This window comes from Salarias fasciatus, chromosome 6 (assembly GCF_902148845.1).
Source record: "Salarias fasciatus chromosome 6, fSalaFa1.1, whole genome shotgun sequence".
NCBI classification, from domain to species: domain Eukaryota; kingdom Metazoa; phylum Chordata; class Actinopteri; order Blenniiformes; family Blenniidae; genus Salarias; species Salarias fasciatus.
The window spans coordinates 8079484-8094885 of NC_043750.1; the positions used below are offsets into that span (position 1 = coordinate 8079484).

Below are 15402 nucleotides of genomic sequence, written 5' to 3' on the forward strand. Positions count from 1 at the left end.
GAAGGAAACAACTAAATAGAAATTTTATTCAGTTGAATTAATCTGTTATTCATGAAAGTTAAGACCTGCTAACCCAGTATGGCTCCACAAGCAAGCACAGGTTGTAGTGAAAAAAAAATTAAAATCTGTAAAATGTGTCTTTTTTTGACATCAAATCTTTGAAATGCATCTTTTTTGACGTTTAAAACATTTCTTTGAATGTATCATCTGGCTGTCATTTCAAAGGGAAAAATGCAGCAATTAAAAAACACTGGAGAATGAGGCAGGTGTTCTAAATGTTTGCAAAACACTGAGACGGATTTATGTCGATGAGAAGGTTGGTTTTGTTTACAACTTCACCTGGTTTCAAAGAGCTCTTATTTTGATGGGTCATTTTCCCTGCTGGCCCGCCGCAACTTTTCACTGCAGATTTTGTGAAGTGAATGTGTGTGCTGGGAGCTCTTCCTAGCTGCTGAAATCTTTTTCTGAATCCTTTCTGTTTGTTTTCAATCGCCCACATTTCAATTTGTTCTTTTTTTTTTGGCACAAAAACCCAAAATATGACTTCATGGTTTTACATTTCAATTTATAGAGCTCCAGCTAATCCATCCATGTTAAACTGAAGTAAACAGAGGACACAGTTTCCTTCACAGGTCGATCAATAACAGTAAAGTCGGAGTCCGGGATGTTTATACGTCTCACTGTTTCGTCTTTAACCACTGACTAAACCGTCGCCTCCATCCAGCAGGCAGTCAGTGGAACGACTGAGGGACATTTTACTCTTATCTGCATGTGGTTTCACTCCAAAAGCAGAGCTCCCCCTAATGGCCAGGCGCGAGAACTGCAGTGTGTGAGTGTGTGTGTGTGTGTGTGTGACAGCTCTGCCTCACCGATGTCGCAGCTCTCGCCGCTGTATCCCGGCTCGCACACGCAGCTCTCTCCGTCCTCTGACCTTTGACACCGGCCGTGCACGCACTGCAGACTCCGGCAGGAAGCGGCCGCCGCCGCCGCCTCCTCCTTCAGGTGGCAGAGCGCACCGTGGTAGCCCCGGTCACAGTCGCAGCGGTACGTCTGTGCGTCCAGCGGCACACACACTCCCCTCACACACCTGTGAGAGGCAGAAAGAGGCTCGTTCGAACCGCCCGGCGTCACGAAGCGGCGGAAGGCGTCCACGGTGAAAACGCGCTCACTTGCTGCTGTTGCACAGGCTGACGTCGGTCTCCACGGCGACGGCGTCCGGTGCAGCCAGGCCTCCCGTGATTGGCTGGTCGCAGTGGCGGCCCATCCAGCCCTGCTGGCAGTGGCACTGCGGCCCCTTCGGGGACAAACACACACCGTCAGGCTGCGCCGCCGCCTCCGCCCTGCGGCCCTCAGGAGGCTCCAGCCAGCAGGACGGCGAGCTCTCCGATGGCGAGCCGTCTCGCCAGCGGTGCTCTTCGGCTCAGGGACGTTTCTGCTGCATTGTGGATCGTCTCAAAGAACTCAGAGCTAATAAAGGCAAAACTCCTGGAGCTGAGAGGGAGTTCAGGGTCAGAACTACTTTCCATCATCGTCACAAGAACATTTATTTTCATATGTCATGAATCAGGAATGAAAGACTTTTAATATCATTCTGGTCATATTTGACACTGGATGGTTGTGTATTATTAGGAGTTTCAGGATATCATCACCATGTAAAGGCACATTTCAGAGTGAAACTGAGCTCTCTCTATGATATCCTGTGTGTATAACCTTTACATATGCACGGATGATCTCTTTCAGACACATTTACAAGAGAGACCTGCTAAAACACAAATCCACGCAGTCACAAACGGAATGGAATGAAAGGAGAATCACAAGAAGAAGAGTATTCAGACATTCTCTCTTGACCTTTCAGTCTCACATTAACATCACTCAGGAGAGTCAGACAGTTGCAGGTCCTGTCGGAGTTTATTCTGGGTTGAGGGTTCAGAATAAGAGAAATCTGTTTTTCCTGGTTCGGTACGAGCTGAAGGTTATGAGCCATACGTCTAAACAACATGTAGGAGGATAAATATACCAGGAATGGATTAACAGATGAAGTTTTCCCAACGTAAAAGTCTTTGTACGGAAAGTGACGGGTGAAATGTTTACATCCTGTTTATAAATGTGACGGTCTGTGATGAGCTGAATCCGATACATGAAGACAATGAGCTGACAGCTGCAAGGACTCAAGGCCCAGATACATTAAAGAAGATACGGACGGCGCTCCTGTCCACCTTCTATCTTCATTATTTGTGTAATTAGACAGGTTTCCAGGGAGATAACAGATTAATACAACGGATGGCCTGAAGGGGCAGTGTTGAGCAGGATAGTTCATGTGAAACCAGTGAAAGGAGCAAATGAGAACACGTCGTTTGAAAAACAACCGAGAAGATCGATTTCTTCAAAGAAAGACTGAACGTACGCAGATCCAAGCAAACCTACGACATTTCCTCTTCTGGAGTTATGACCAGCGATCATCTAGGTTTACACTGCCCTCTGCTGGATGAATTCATTCATTACCCCAGTAAAGGAAGGGGCGTTTCGGAGCATGACAGCATTGATTCCGCCTGAAGCAAACATTCTCCAAATAAAAAAGCTTATTTGGTTTTTTAGCCATGTCTATATAATCAAGAGCTCTTCTGTGACTGTATAACATTAACTGTAAATCTTAATTACTGAAAAGTCAGCAAAAGCACAAGCACAACAATAAACAACAGCATCATCTGCATAAAGAGCTTCACATTTAGACCTCCTTGTCTCCGTGTACAAAAAACCACATCCTGAAATGTGTCTGTCCTCATGAAAGAGATGAGTGATGGGCCGTGCTAATGCTGCTAAATGACGCCAACACGCATTAGACGTTTACCCAAAGTCTTTCCGCATTTGGCCTCTAGTCGGCAGTGAAGTCATCCATCCTCAGCTATTACCTCCAGATAAGAAGGCAGTGTGTCGGGAAGTCGGGTCAAGCTGTGCTTGTTTTATGAGCAGCGCAAGCTCATGATGATTAAATCCAAAAGCATCTATCGAGGTAAAACCGAAACTGATGCTCCGAACTGACGCCCTGTGGTTAAACCTGTAGATCATCTGGACGAGTGTCTGCTGAGAAACGCTGCCGGTAACTCGGATCAGCCGCTCTGTAAAATGCAGCAAATCGGCTCACCTGTGCAGAGTTGGGCTGGCAGATGCCGTGCAGGCAGTAGAGTTTGCGGCAGGCCTGGCAGCCCGGCACCACGCCCGGCTTCATGTGGCTGCGGGTGAAGTCCTGCAGCTCGTGGTTGATGTAAAGGTTCCTGATGCAGCCGTGGAAGCTGGACACGTTGGGACCGTCGGCCGAGAGGCCCAGCGAGGCCGGCATCACCTCCTCGGGCATACCTGCGCGGACACGCCGCCGGTCACTGGTGTCCACCGGACCGGGCCGGGCTGAGACGAGCGGCTCCTACCTCCAACGTACAGCGGCGCCTCCCCCGTCGCCGGCAGGCTGCGGCCCTGACTGTCCAGCGTGGTCGGCTCGCCGCCGTCCACAGACAAGTTCACCATCCGGTCGAAGGTCACCAGCTCGACTGTGTGGAAGCGGCCGTCGTTCACCGTCTCAGGACTGCTCGGAAACCAGGAAACACACCAACCCAAGACGCAACCATCACAGTTTGTTCTATTAGCATCATAAGAAGGCATGAGCTTAGAAACAACATGATACAGCAACAGAAGGTTTTTTGGCAGAATGGTGCATTTATATCATTTTCCTTTTTGTACAAAATTAGGAATGAAAAGGAAATTAGGTACGAAACTAGGATTTTTTTTTGCTATATCTATCTATATTTTTTTAATGATGCATTAAATGTGTCGTTTTTTGACAGAATGAGAAATAAACAGTTTTTTCTTTTTGACAAAACAAATGAAAAAAAAAAAACTTTTGTAGCAGTTATATATTTATACTTTTTAAAAGTTATACAAATGTCTTTTTTTTATCTTTTTCGACAAAATAACACATTAAGACGTTTTTTTCTTTCTGGCCAACATGATTCATATCATTCCCATTTGTAGCCAAGGTAATGCATTAATTATTTATTCATTATTTTTAAATGGGTGCAAATTGATTTTAAAAAACTGTTTCATTTACTATCAGAAAAGTAAGAAAGGTTCAGAGTTATATCTGTTTTACTTCTTCCTGTTCCTTTTTGGACTCTGTTCTCCTTTCATCTGTACTCTATTGTTTGTTTTTAATAAATTTTAGCTTATTTTTTGTTCAAAATAAACACATTCCTTCATTTCTACATTTTTTTTTTGTAAATAGTTCTTTTGCACGTGCCAGTAGACAGACAATACTAACAACAGTTCACCTATAATGGTGGTCTGTCAATACGTGCTCGCCAGTGTTAATGTTTATAGCTCATTGTTCTCTGACTGTGTGTGCATGTGTGTGTGTGTGTGTGTGTGTGTGTGTGGTTTCATCACAGAAACAAACAACATTGCCAATACATGTCCTGGTTTCATCTTCTTCAGCGTTCCTGCTATTTCCGTGGAAACAGGCATTTTTTTTTCATTTGTTTTTTTTTTTCCATTTATTTAGAGCAATAAATAACATTCCTAACACAAAAGGCTTGAATTGAACTAAATCAATAATACTATAATTGTCTTCAATAGAAGACACACACAAAATAAACCATGCCATTATTCAATGTTTTTTTTTTATATTCAGCTTGAAAAGCGGTGGGATAAAGAGAACTTGTTTGAGCCACTCCAATGTCCTCATCAGTCACTTGATAGAGAATTATCAAATACGTACAAACTCAAAACCAGCAAGAACAATAATACCTGAAGTGTACCAAACACAGCAACTTAATATGGAAAAAACAACAGACGTCAACATTTCATGACAGATAACATGGTGTCAGGACCCGCATGCTTTACAATGAGACCAGACTATTTGCTGATAAAGCAGCTTGAATCTGAGGATGTTGCGGTTCTTGTGTGTGATATCCAGCCTGTTCCAAGATTTCACTCCACGTACAGACACACAAAAACATCTATGAGTGGTTCTAAATTTAGGAATTGTTAAATTTATGCATTTGGTAGTAATTTGTTAAATGCTTTGAATAGAATCATAGATGCATAATATTTTACCAGATCTTGGATTTTTATTAGTTTTGACTGAATACTGAAATTGAATTGTGATTGTCACTAGTATAGAACATGCTGGTGTCATCAGCAAAGAATTTGAGTTTTATAAATTGAGAAACACTGATTATGTCACTAATATATTAAAAATTGCCTTTATGTCCAAAATGTTAAAGGCACTGAAGAGTATCATGATAATACTGCATTATGACTCAAGCATTTAAATATTAATAATGTAATGACATTATTGGAATTTTTGAAATAAACATATAAAAATTGACATTATTTTATTGACTTAGTAATCTACATACATTTTGAACTGTAGCAGAGCCAGAGTGGGGGCAAGAGGGCGGTCGCCCCAGGGCCCACAAGGTCATAGGGCCCGTTTCATGTGATGTGTTCACATTTACTCGTAAATAAATTATTCTAATAAAATGTGCAGTGTGTGCGAGAAGGTATACGCATATGAGTGTGAGCTCCAATTTGCCAATTCTTATATTACGACTGTCCATGAATGCATCAGAGCTGTAAGCCAGCGCTGATTGGCTGTGCAGCACGAACAACTTTTTTCTTTGCACTTGATCTGAACTCTTTGGAGGGAAGTTAAACAGTATGCTAAACACTGTGCTAGCTGCTAGCGGTACTACCCAAAACCTAACATCGGAGCCACTGGTGAGTCAGTGAAACCTCCAAAAATATTGTCTTTATCAGAATGCTGTGGTCTTTAACACGTGCCTATTTGAATGTGCCTTGTGGTGCTCTCAACTATAAGAGACCGCCCAATCTTTTTTTTCTCGAATATACGTGAATTCCAAAAGATATAGGTAGCTGTGTCTATATCTATCTGAATAGATTGTCTAATTTTAGACCAGCAGTGTTCATTTTATATTTAAGCTGTATCAAAGATGGTCCAGATGTAGCCAGTGACTTTTTATCTGAGTTTTCAGCATCATGGACAGCGGACGCTCTGAGATTGACACCTGTCAGGCTGCATTTGTGTGTGTGTGTGTGTGTGTGTGTGTGTGTGTGTGTGTGTGTGTGTGTGTGTGTGTGTAAGTGTGCATGCGTATGTGTATTTGTTCAGAACAAGTTTGTGAACTGGTTTGTGACTTTATTCTCCTTTCTTTCCTTTCCTTTGTTGTTTGATGGTAGCATGAGGTTTTGTTTGAATGGTAAAATTACTATCATAAGGGCCCATCGAGAATGCTCCACCCCCTCTGTACTGAGACCCACGCTCCGCCTCTGATTTTGAATATACATACATATAAAATCTCTCCAGTTCATCATCATCATGTTCATGTCATGACAGTCTGTAGTTTAATTAACTTGAGATTTTTTTTTTTTTTTTTAAACCAATGTTTATCACTTCCTGCTCACTTGTTGCTGGGGGAAAATTGAGGGTGAATTCCGTTGAATAGTTCATTCCGTCGGTCAGCTCCCTGATTTGAAATTCCACCAGCTAACTGGGCCAACATGTACCAAAACAAGCTGTTTGATACTGTTAACCACAGTGTTCATGCTGTAATTAACACCATTCTCATCAATGAAATAGTCAGGGTGTGCTGCATTTTCAAAATATTGCTGTACAAACACAAAATGTTTCAGTAGTTGAAACACAAAAAAATACATTTCTATGTTAAAAACTGATAAACTGCCAAAACTTTCAACAACTTAGTGCCTCAAACGAGGCTATCTGTTGAAAAGAACAGGAAATACCTTAATCTTACAGAATATTTTTAGAGAAACTGTATTAATTATTTTTAATGAGTCTTGAATATAGTAATCTGAGCTTTTGCAATGATTATGTTTTCTTCAAATTCTCAATTTTCCACTTTAATCAAGGAGAAAATGTCTAAAATCAGACCTGTGTGTGTGTGTGTGTGTGTGTGTGTGTGTGTGTGTGTGTGTGTGTGTGTGTGTGTGTGTGTGTGTGTGTGAGTGTGTGTGTGCTTCCAGCTGACCGAGCCTCCGTCTCTTCAGCGATGAAGCGTCCAAACATTAAAGCACTCGACACCTGATCAAGTGGACTCTCAGCATTAAGAGTCCTCTCGCCGCGCCGCTGATTAAATCAGAATGGCTGCACGGCCGACGCCGTCTGTCCGCGTTCCAAAACGACAAAGGCCAATCTCTGAGGAGATCAGCGAGGAGACGGCGGTTGCGTTACGACTCAGAATGCGAGTGGCGTTGCCGGGCTACGAGGAGGGTCTGACAGATCGACGTGACGGCACAGCTCCATAACGGTGAGGAGGACAAACGCCAGAGCCACGGTCAGATGTAACGGACCTACAGGAGACACGCTGCTGTCAGCGAACTTTGTGTTCGGACACCTGTCAAAGGCTCAGGTCGTCTCAATCTGCGTGTCAACCACTGGCAGCGTAACCACTGAAGGATAACCACGGTTAAACACACGGGTCCGTGGCTTTGGGCACTTCTGGCAGAGTTGCTGGTAGAAGCAGAAATCTGATGTGTGAGCAGAAATAAAGGGAGTTCCATCCTGAGGATACCTCCGCTGTGTCATACAGGAGGTCAAATTCTTTCTTTTGGGCTTCGTTCGATGGATTATAAACAAAGTGATTCACTGGATTCCCAATGGGGACATGGTGGACTCCTCTCCTTTTGTCCTTCTTTCTGTAGAACTTTCTGCAGTGTGTGTGAGTACCTGTAAATCGCAGTGGAGGGCTGGTTCCCCGGATCGTAGGTGACCCTGACGTGACCCTGATGGAGCTCCACAGCGATTGGCTCGTTGTCTCCGTTATAGAGCAAGATGCCATTGTCCTCTGCTGTTGACACCTGAAACACACATGAAGATCAGACCAGACAGTCCGACAACATCGCAGAACCCCGATCCCCGTCTGCTGCGCCTCACCTGCAGAGTGATGTTGGTCTGAGGCCAGTTCTTCACGTCCTGCAGCTGAACATAAGAGTCTCTGTCCACGAAGTTGACGCTGACCAGCTTCTCGCAGCGCTGACCCTCAAAACCCGGCAGGCACTGACAGACCGCACTTCCTGTCTGGTCCTGGCAGGGGGCGCCATTCTGGCATGGTGCTAGCTGGCAGGGGGAGGGGGAGGGGGTGGACAGGCTCACCTCGCAAAACTCGCCACTGACGAAGAACCAGAGGGGAGAGGTGAAAGACCGAAGAGTTACAGAACATCAAAAATAGCCATATTTCATTAAAAGTTGTTTTTTTCACGTGGTTTTAGCAAATGTTTTGCAAACATGACAGAAGACTGTTGAACTACCAAACAGGGCAAAACAAACATTATGGTACAGCCAAAAGCAAGCTCTGAGGCTAGATTTTCAAAATAAAACTTCATCAGGCACTTTTCTACACCCAACTAAAAGAACTGAGTTTGAAAGCTGAAAATCTATTTTTTTTTCTTTATTTCTTTTTCAATTATTCACCATGAGAAAGTCTAATAAAACAAATCCAGTGTACACTCAACAGCATATAATAATTAGTTATATTATAAAACTGTTGACATGAATCAGTTCAGCAACCAGTTGCAACCAATAATTAATTATTCATTCACTTATTCCTTGACTGTTTCAAAAGTAATAGAGCTAATGACATGTCAATTTGCCAAGAAGGGAATGAAATTTGTGGGACTGCCTAACAGTATTTTGTGAGAGCTGTGGATCATGAGCAAGTATGGCACCTGAAACGTTGTGTTGCTTGTTCAGATATCAGTGTTTTCAGAATGAATCACCGTTAATGCTGAAATAGCCGTAATTTGTGTTCCAGATCCCTCCTATTTGGACGATTCTCTCAGTATCTGCTGTGTGTCAGACTCGTGTCTCCCTGTATGCAGATGACACTGCAGTAAATGGTAGTGAATGTTGCTCTTTCCTTGATTCTGGGTTTGCTGCAGTCTGCTCACATTAAGTTCAGGGTTTCCTGATATGCCTGAACACGAACAGAAGATCAAATCGGCCTAATTCAATAAAAACCAACTCAAATCAAAACCCCTCCTGAAAACAGCACTGACGACACACATGTCAGAGTGGCTCCTGGTTTAGGAACCGTTTTCTGTTTTCATGTGGAAACCCTCTCAATCACAACAGAAACTCTACGAGACTGTTAAATAAAAAGGTTTTGTTTTTAAAGTTCGGCTTCATGGTGAAGGACCAGCAGCCACGGCTACAAGAATCTGTTACACGTTGTGCGTTTGGAGATGTTTTTCCACGGGACTCTTGAAGCACGCCATATGTCTGAGGAAATCAGAAAGCCTGAACTGTCAACAAGGTGTACGTCGCCTCATAAAACCTGGTAATCAGCAGCTGACACACCGTCGCATGTGATTACACAGCAATCACTTGACTTGAAGCAACGCGTCGGGGAGGTTTTACTTTTTGATTGCATGTAACACATCAGGCGTTGATGTTCAAGATATGATTGGAGCAAATGGTGAAGATCAAACTGTTAATAAGATATTCAGTTTGACGAAGCTCGTTATGCACTCACCACAGATATATCATCCGTGGAAACATTAAAAAAAAAAAAGCTGCTGAAACTTTAAGGTGATTTGATGCAGCTCTTACAGAGAAGGACACAACACACAAAAACAAAGGTAACACTTTACTTGAAGCCCCCCTGCATAACACATTATAAGTACATTCATAAAGCATTATAATGCCATTATAACATGTGTAGCTGTAGTTATAAACATTCATAGATGATCACAATGCCAGGACCAAACCCTAACCCTAACCCTAACCCTAACCCTAACCCTAACCTTAATCCTATGCTGTATACTGCTGTATAGTGAGTTATAAAGCATTGTGATCATGTATTAGTGTTTATAACTACTTATAATGTGTTATAAAGAGGGGCTTCAAGTAAAGTGTTACCAAAACAAAAAACAAAAACAAAAAAAAAAATTAAAATGATGTTGGCTTTTTGGTGAAAATAGAGTTTTTCTCTTGAACTGAACATATTGTTAATAAAGTGATGCTGGTGAGATACAGCACTGTAAAAACAGAGGCGATGGTTAAATTTGATGGTATCGACGAGGGATGTCCCGATCAGGTTGTTTTGCCACCGAGTCCGAGTCTGAGTCCTATCATTTTGAGTATCTGCCGATCCTGATCCGATTCTTTTCTAATACAGTAAAATATGTACATTATCTATAAAAAAAAAAACCTAAAAAACTTATGAAAAGTTCTCCTTTTTTATTTTCTTAATGTCAATTCAAAACAACACTTACAACAGTGCATTTCTGTGACTAAAAATAACAATCAGAAAATAAATAAATTTTCTCTGTAATTACATCTTTCTGTAGCGCGGAAAACCTAAATACATCTCATTTAATCCATTAAAGCCGGGCGCGCATTCCCGCTGAAGCATGTTTCAGTGTGCAGCAGTGGCCAGAAACGTTCAACACAAAGTTATGAGGCAGTGCAGCAACACGATCTGGACCCGGAAACAGGATCAGTTCTGCATGTGTGCAAGTTTGATGCATTTCATTGTCCAAGAAACAGTTGATTAGAGCAAGGAAGAAGAAAAAAAGACCCGGCGTCAATGGCGTCAACTGTGCAACAGCGCTTCCGGGTTTAATGACAGAACATGATAGATGATAGATACAGTTGCTTCCCTCGTCAAACTCATCAAATACACAATCCAACAACCCCAAAACAGTTTGGTGGACATGTTATAATCCACACATTCACTACGCTGTGGAACACCAACAAATAATATTGTAGTGTTATGACACTGAAGCAAATACTACAACTACTTTTTCTTTTGAAATCACTACGCCCAGACGCCATGTTTAGTAAGTAGTTCCGTCGTAGCAATCTTCGCATAAACCACTCAATCTCGTAATTTTGCATTAATATTTCACAGCATAGTGAATGTGCGGATTATAACGTGTCCACCAAAGTGTTTTGGGGTTGTTGGATTGTGTATTTGATGAGTTTGACGAGGGAAGCAACTGCACCGTCCACTTCCATTATGTCCGCCGTGAAGCTCTCCTCAGACCCACCGCTGAATAAACAACAGCTCGCCCTCACAAAAAAAGTAAGTATGCTGTTCTAAATGACTAGGGAATTGCCCTAAATGGGCCAATTTGCCAAAATGTTGAAGTATCGCTTTAAAGCTCGGTCATGTTTGTTTTTTCAATTTTTAATTTTCTGATAAAATGAAGCAAAAGCACATTTACCGTATTTTACGCACTATAAGGCGCACGTAAAAGCCTGTAATTTTATAAAAATCCAACAGAGCGCCTTATAATTCGATGCGCCTTTTTTGCGGGAATTCCGGTAATCACCCTGATCATATGCGCAAACAACTCCTGTTTGCTAAGCTGCTAAGCTAGCTAGTTTAAACAGAACGGAGCACGCGGCTGCGCAGCCGGCCGACGTGGGGAGCGGTTGGACGCTGGGCGGCAGTCCGCACGCTGCGACTCCGAGAACGGCCGGCCCCCACCCGGCAGCTCACCCGCCGGGACGCCGGGAGCGGCTGGCCGGCTGCGGCTGAGCTGTCGGTGGGGCGCTTCACTCAGGAGACGGCAGCTGGCTGAACCCCGGTGACCAAGCGAGTTCTACCAGTCGTGGCCGCTCTGAGCTGCACATCCGTGAAGAGGAGCGATCCTCAGTCAAACTCGCTCTGATATGTCGCTTTACTCACACATTTCAACCGAGAATGTAACCACCTAGACTGCCAATATGTATTTCTCTCATACTATTCTATACATCCTATGCGGCTTAAAATGTGGTGCGCCCCATGTATGAATTTTTTTTTAATTAAAGCCATTCATTGACTGTGCGCCTATTAATCCAGTGAGCCTTATAGTGCCGAAAATACGGTAATTTAATGAACCACTTCTCAGAGAGCTCAGTTTAGTGGGTGTGCCAGGAGTGGCGGGAGTGGCGGGTGTACCTGAACCCCCCCGGACAGACGCAGCTGTATCCGTCCAGATGGTCCACACACTGAGCGCCGTTCTGACAGCGGTGGTCCACACACTCGTTATAGTCTATGCTGCAGTCCGGGCCCACCCAGCCGGGGATGCACACACACCTAGAGCACACACACACACACACACACACACACACACACACACACACACACACACACACACACACACACACACACACACACGCATAAATGGCATGCGATGTTGGATTTTGGGGAGTCGACACAGACATCAGCAAAATTCACCTTTGTATATGTGGATGTGTGTCTTGATCTCATGTGGGGGTCACTCTGCTGAATGTGGAGGTGATGAAGGTGTGTGTGTGTGTGTGTGTGTGTGTGTGTGTGTGTGTGTGTGTGTATAGTCACCTGGGGCCGGTCAGAGTGCTGATACAAGTAGATTGATGCTGACAGGGGTTTCTACCTGGAGAGCAAACATTTTCCTCTTCCTCACAGAGCAGACCTGAGAGGCAGAAATGAATAAAAGCGTCTCGTGATGTTTTCCAGGCGCGTTAACGGCTGCCGAGGCTTCCGGGGGACCCGATCTCCGGCAGCGACGGCGGCGGCGTACCGGTGTAGTCCGGCGGACACAGGCAGGTGTAGTTTCCCGCTCCGTCCACGCAGGTGGCGCCGTTTTCACAGCCGTGGTCCTCGCAGTCGTCCACGTTCACCTCGCAGAACGTGCCGTGGAAACCGAAGGAGCACGCGCAGCTGAGTCAATCGAAAGAGAAAAATTAGGCTGGCAATGAAAATCAAGATCTACAGATTAAAAAAAAAACACAAAGACGTAATGCTTTATGAGCGTCGGGACTTCGATTTTCTGCATTTATAGGCTCCATTTTCTTCTCTGTAACGTCTACAACCGATACTACAGGTCACTCCTTTGTTTTTCAGCTACTGATATTAGCAATTTAGATATTATAATTTACTAATTAATACCATCTGGGACCACTAGATGATGACAACAGAATGTCACACATCCAATAGTCAGATCAAACATCATTAACTCATCTTAACACACGGCATTTAACTGATATTTATTCAAATATATTTAACAAGGTTCCCTTTTTCACTCTTCAAACCCTAAACACAAATATTCTCTCTGACTGAAATCAGCTTCTTGTGTTTGTGTAATCCAAAAGATGAGCCGTCCCGAGAGGTTGATATTCCTGAGGATATGGATTCGGAGAGCTGCTGAGCTCTGCTGAACGCCGACAGGCTCAGATAAAGTGTCGGGGCAGCGGCGCTGCAGGCGGAGGACAAACGGCTGCTTCCTGCTGGGGGAGAGGAAGAGAAACCGAACCCGGGCCGGCTCTACCTGAAGCCTCGGGTCTGTTCGTCACTCAGGCAGGTTCCTCCGTTGGTGCAGGGATTACTCACACAGGCGTCCACTGGAGTCTCACAGTTTCTACCCTGCACACACACACGCACGCGCGCACACACACACGCACACGGATCTGATCAACTGAGTAACTGGACGGGATTATCAGACAGATGTGAGCTCAAAATAATCGCTGACAACACGCAAACACACATCAAATTTCAGAGTTCTGTAACTAGATTAGTGAGACAACACAAGGTGTTGACAGAACCAGACACACACACACACACACACACACACGCACACGCACACACCCGTGTTCGTACCGTGAAGCCGGACCTGCAGGTGCAGGTGTACTGCAGCGTGTGGTGGACCTGGCACACACCCTGGTTCTGACATGGCGAGGACACACATGGACTGCATTTGGCCTGAACGGACGCCTCCACTGGGCCTGATCTCACACACACACACACACACACACACACACATACATGCACACACAGAGACATCAAGAGACGGTTTTCAAAACTCCTCAGCAAACAGGCCTAATGGATTTTCACTCAGCAGCTGCTGTCCAGGCTCTTCTGATCACGTTTCATTACACAAAACTCCGGTTCCAAGGTGAGACCTGCTGCCAGGTAACCAGACCGCTCCACACTGAACGCTACAAAGTACACAACAAAAACTGCACATCGCCGTACTTCATGCAGTTTTGTTTTGTTTTTTTTAAACAAAGATAAAATGTGCTGTGAGCTTCTGCTTGCAGATGATTTCAGATTTTGTGTCTGTAAATCGAAAAGTGAACTTTTCGAATGTGTAGAAAATGATCCGCATGGTTGCGGGGAAGATTTGCATTTGTGAAAAAGCAGAAAAATGTGTGGAAGATAATTCTGTCCTGGTCTTTACACCACTGTCTGACTGGATGGCGACAAATGGAACTGTCGAATCAGGGAGCAACATCCTGTCACCTCAGCTCCTGGGACGAGGCGAGAAAACGTTCTGGTTAGACGAGTAAAGTGAATTTTTCTTGAATTTTTGCTTTAATTTTTGTTGTTTTCTTAATAATTCACTTCATTTTCACTCTTGTCTGTTTTCTAATTCAGTTTGTCAAAAAGCTTTTAACAGTGCTGATTGTATTTTGTTGCACTCTAATCACTTTATTTGTATTTGTTCCATTTCTGAAGTTGTTAAACACTTTATGGACTTTGGTTCTAAAAGGGAAAAAATCCTTTCACATCACCTCTCTTTTCTCAGCTCTATCTGGAACCAGACATCCGGCCTGCAGGACTGAGCGCTCCTTCTCCGTCGCCCGCGAGCATGAAGGAGCTGCGATCGTCCGCCATGCGAGACTCAGCCAAATTAAAAACGTGAAGCTAAACGTGAAAATTAGGGCTCAAAGTGAGATGAGGAGCGATCCAGAGGCGAAGGCGGCGAGGTGTCGGGGAAACGTTAATTAGGAGGCGGCGGAGTTTGGATGTTTAAAAGTGAAACATTTAGCAGGCGTGAAGGGAAGCAGGCTCTGATTAAACAGTCGTGGGAGGAGCGTTCACACCGCCTTCACGCCTCAAACACAGGGAGAGGAAAAGCTTCACCGGGAACCGCCTGCTCACAGAGGATCTGACACAGGAAGACCCAAACACATTACAGCAACAACATGAGCGATGCTGATGGCTGACAATAAGACTGTCCACAGGAGTTTAGTTTGATGGAGACGATTTGCTTCTCTCCTACTGTGGGAAAAAACAGTTTTTCTAACAGATCAGAGTAAGCTGCTGGCGTGTGTGTATAGTGTGGCGTTCATTCAGATTGGTAATTACATTTTGAAAAGAATGTCTGTTTAGCAAATAGCAGAAAACTGAAAAAACCCAGCAGTTTTAACGTCTGGCTGCGAGTCGGTGCTGCTGCTGTTTTAGTCATGAATCCACTGAACAACACATCACAGGGTCATTTTACACGGGTTGTGTTACGGATCTGGAACGGACCTGCATCACGTCACCCAGCAGGACCTACAAGCATAGATATACAGCCGTAGATGTGTTTATGGCTACTAGCATGTAATGAACGGCTGTATTT

General features: G+C 44.1%; 1 protein-coding gene across 1 annotated transcript in view; it reads right to left on the reverse strand.

Annotated features, from left to right (window-relative positions):
- slit1b (slit homolog 1b (Drosophila)) overlaps positions 1 to 15402 on the reverse strand; it is an 81558-nt gene that overhangs the window by 2302 nt on the left and 63854 nt on the right. The window contains exons 27-37 of the mRNA XM_030093918.1: positions 13656 to 13780; positions 13327 to 13421; positions 12580 to 12719; positions 12378 to 12471; positions 11976 to 12113; positions 7964 to 8198; positions 7757 to 7887; positions 3423 to 3577; positions 3143 to 3354; positions 1170 to 1294; positions 870 to 1087 (exon numbers count right to left, since the gene is read on the reverse strand). Of these exons, the coding sequence (XP_029949778.1) occupies positions 870 to 1087; positions 1170 to 1294; positions 3143 to 3354; positions 3423 to 3577; positions 7757 to 7887; positions 7964 to 8198; positions 11976 to 12113; positions 12378 to 12471; positions 12580 to 12719; positions 13327 to 13421; positions 13656 to 13780 (1668 nt within the window). The remainder of the gene's footprint in view (positions 1 to 869; positions 1088 to 1169; positions 1295 to 3142; positions 3355 to 3422; positions 3578 to 7756; positions 7888 to 7963; positions 8199 to 11975; positions 12114 to 12377; positions 12472 to 12579; positions 12720 to 13326; positions 13422 to 13655; positions 13781 to 15402) is intronic.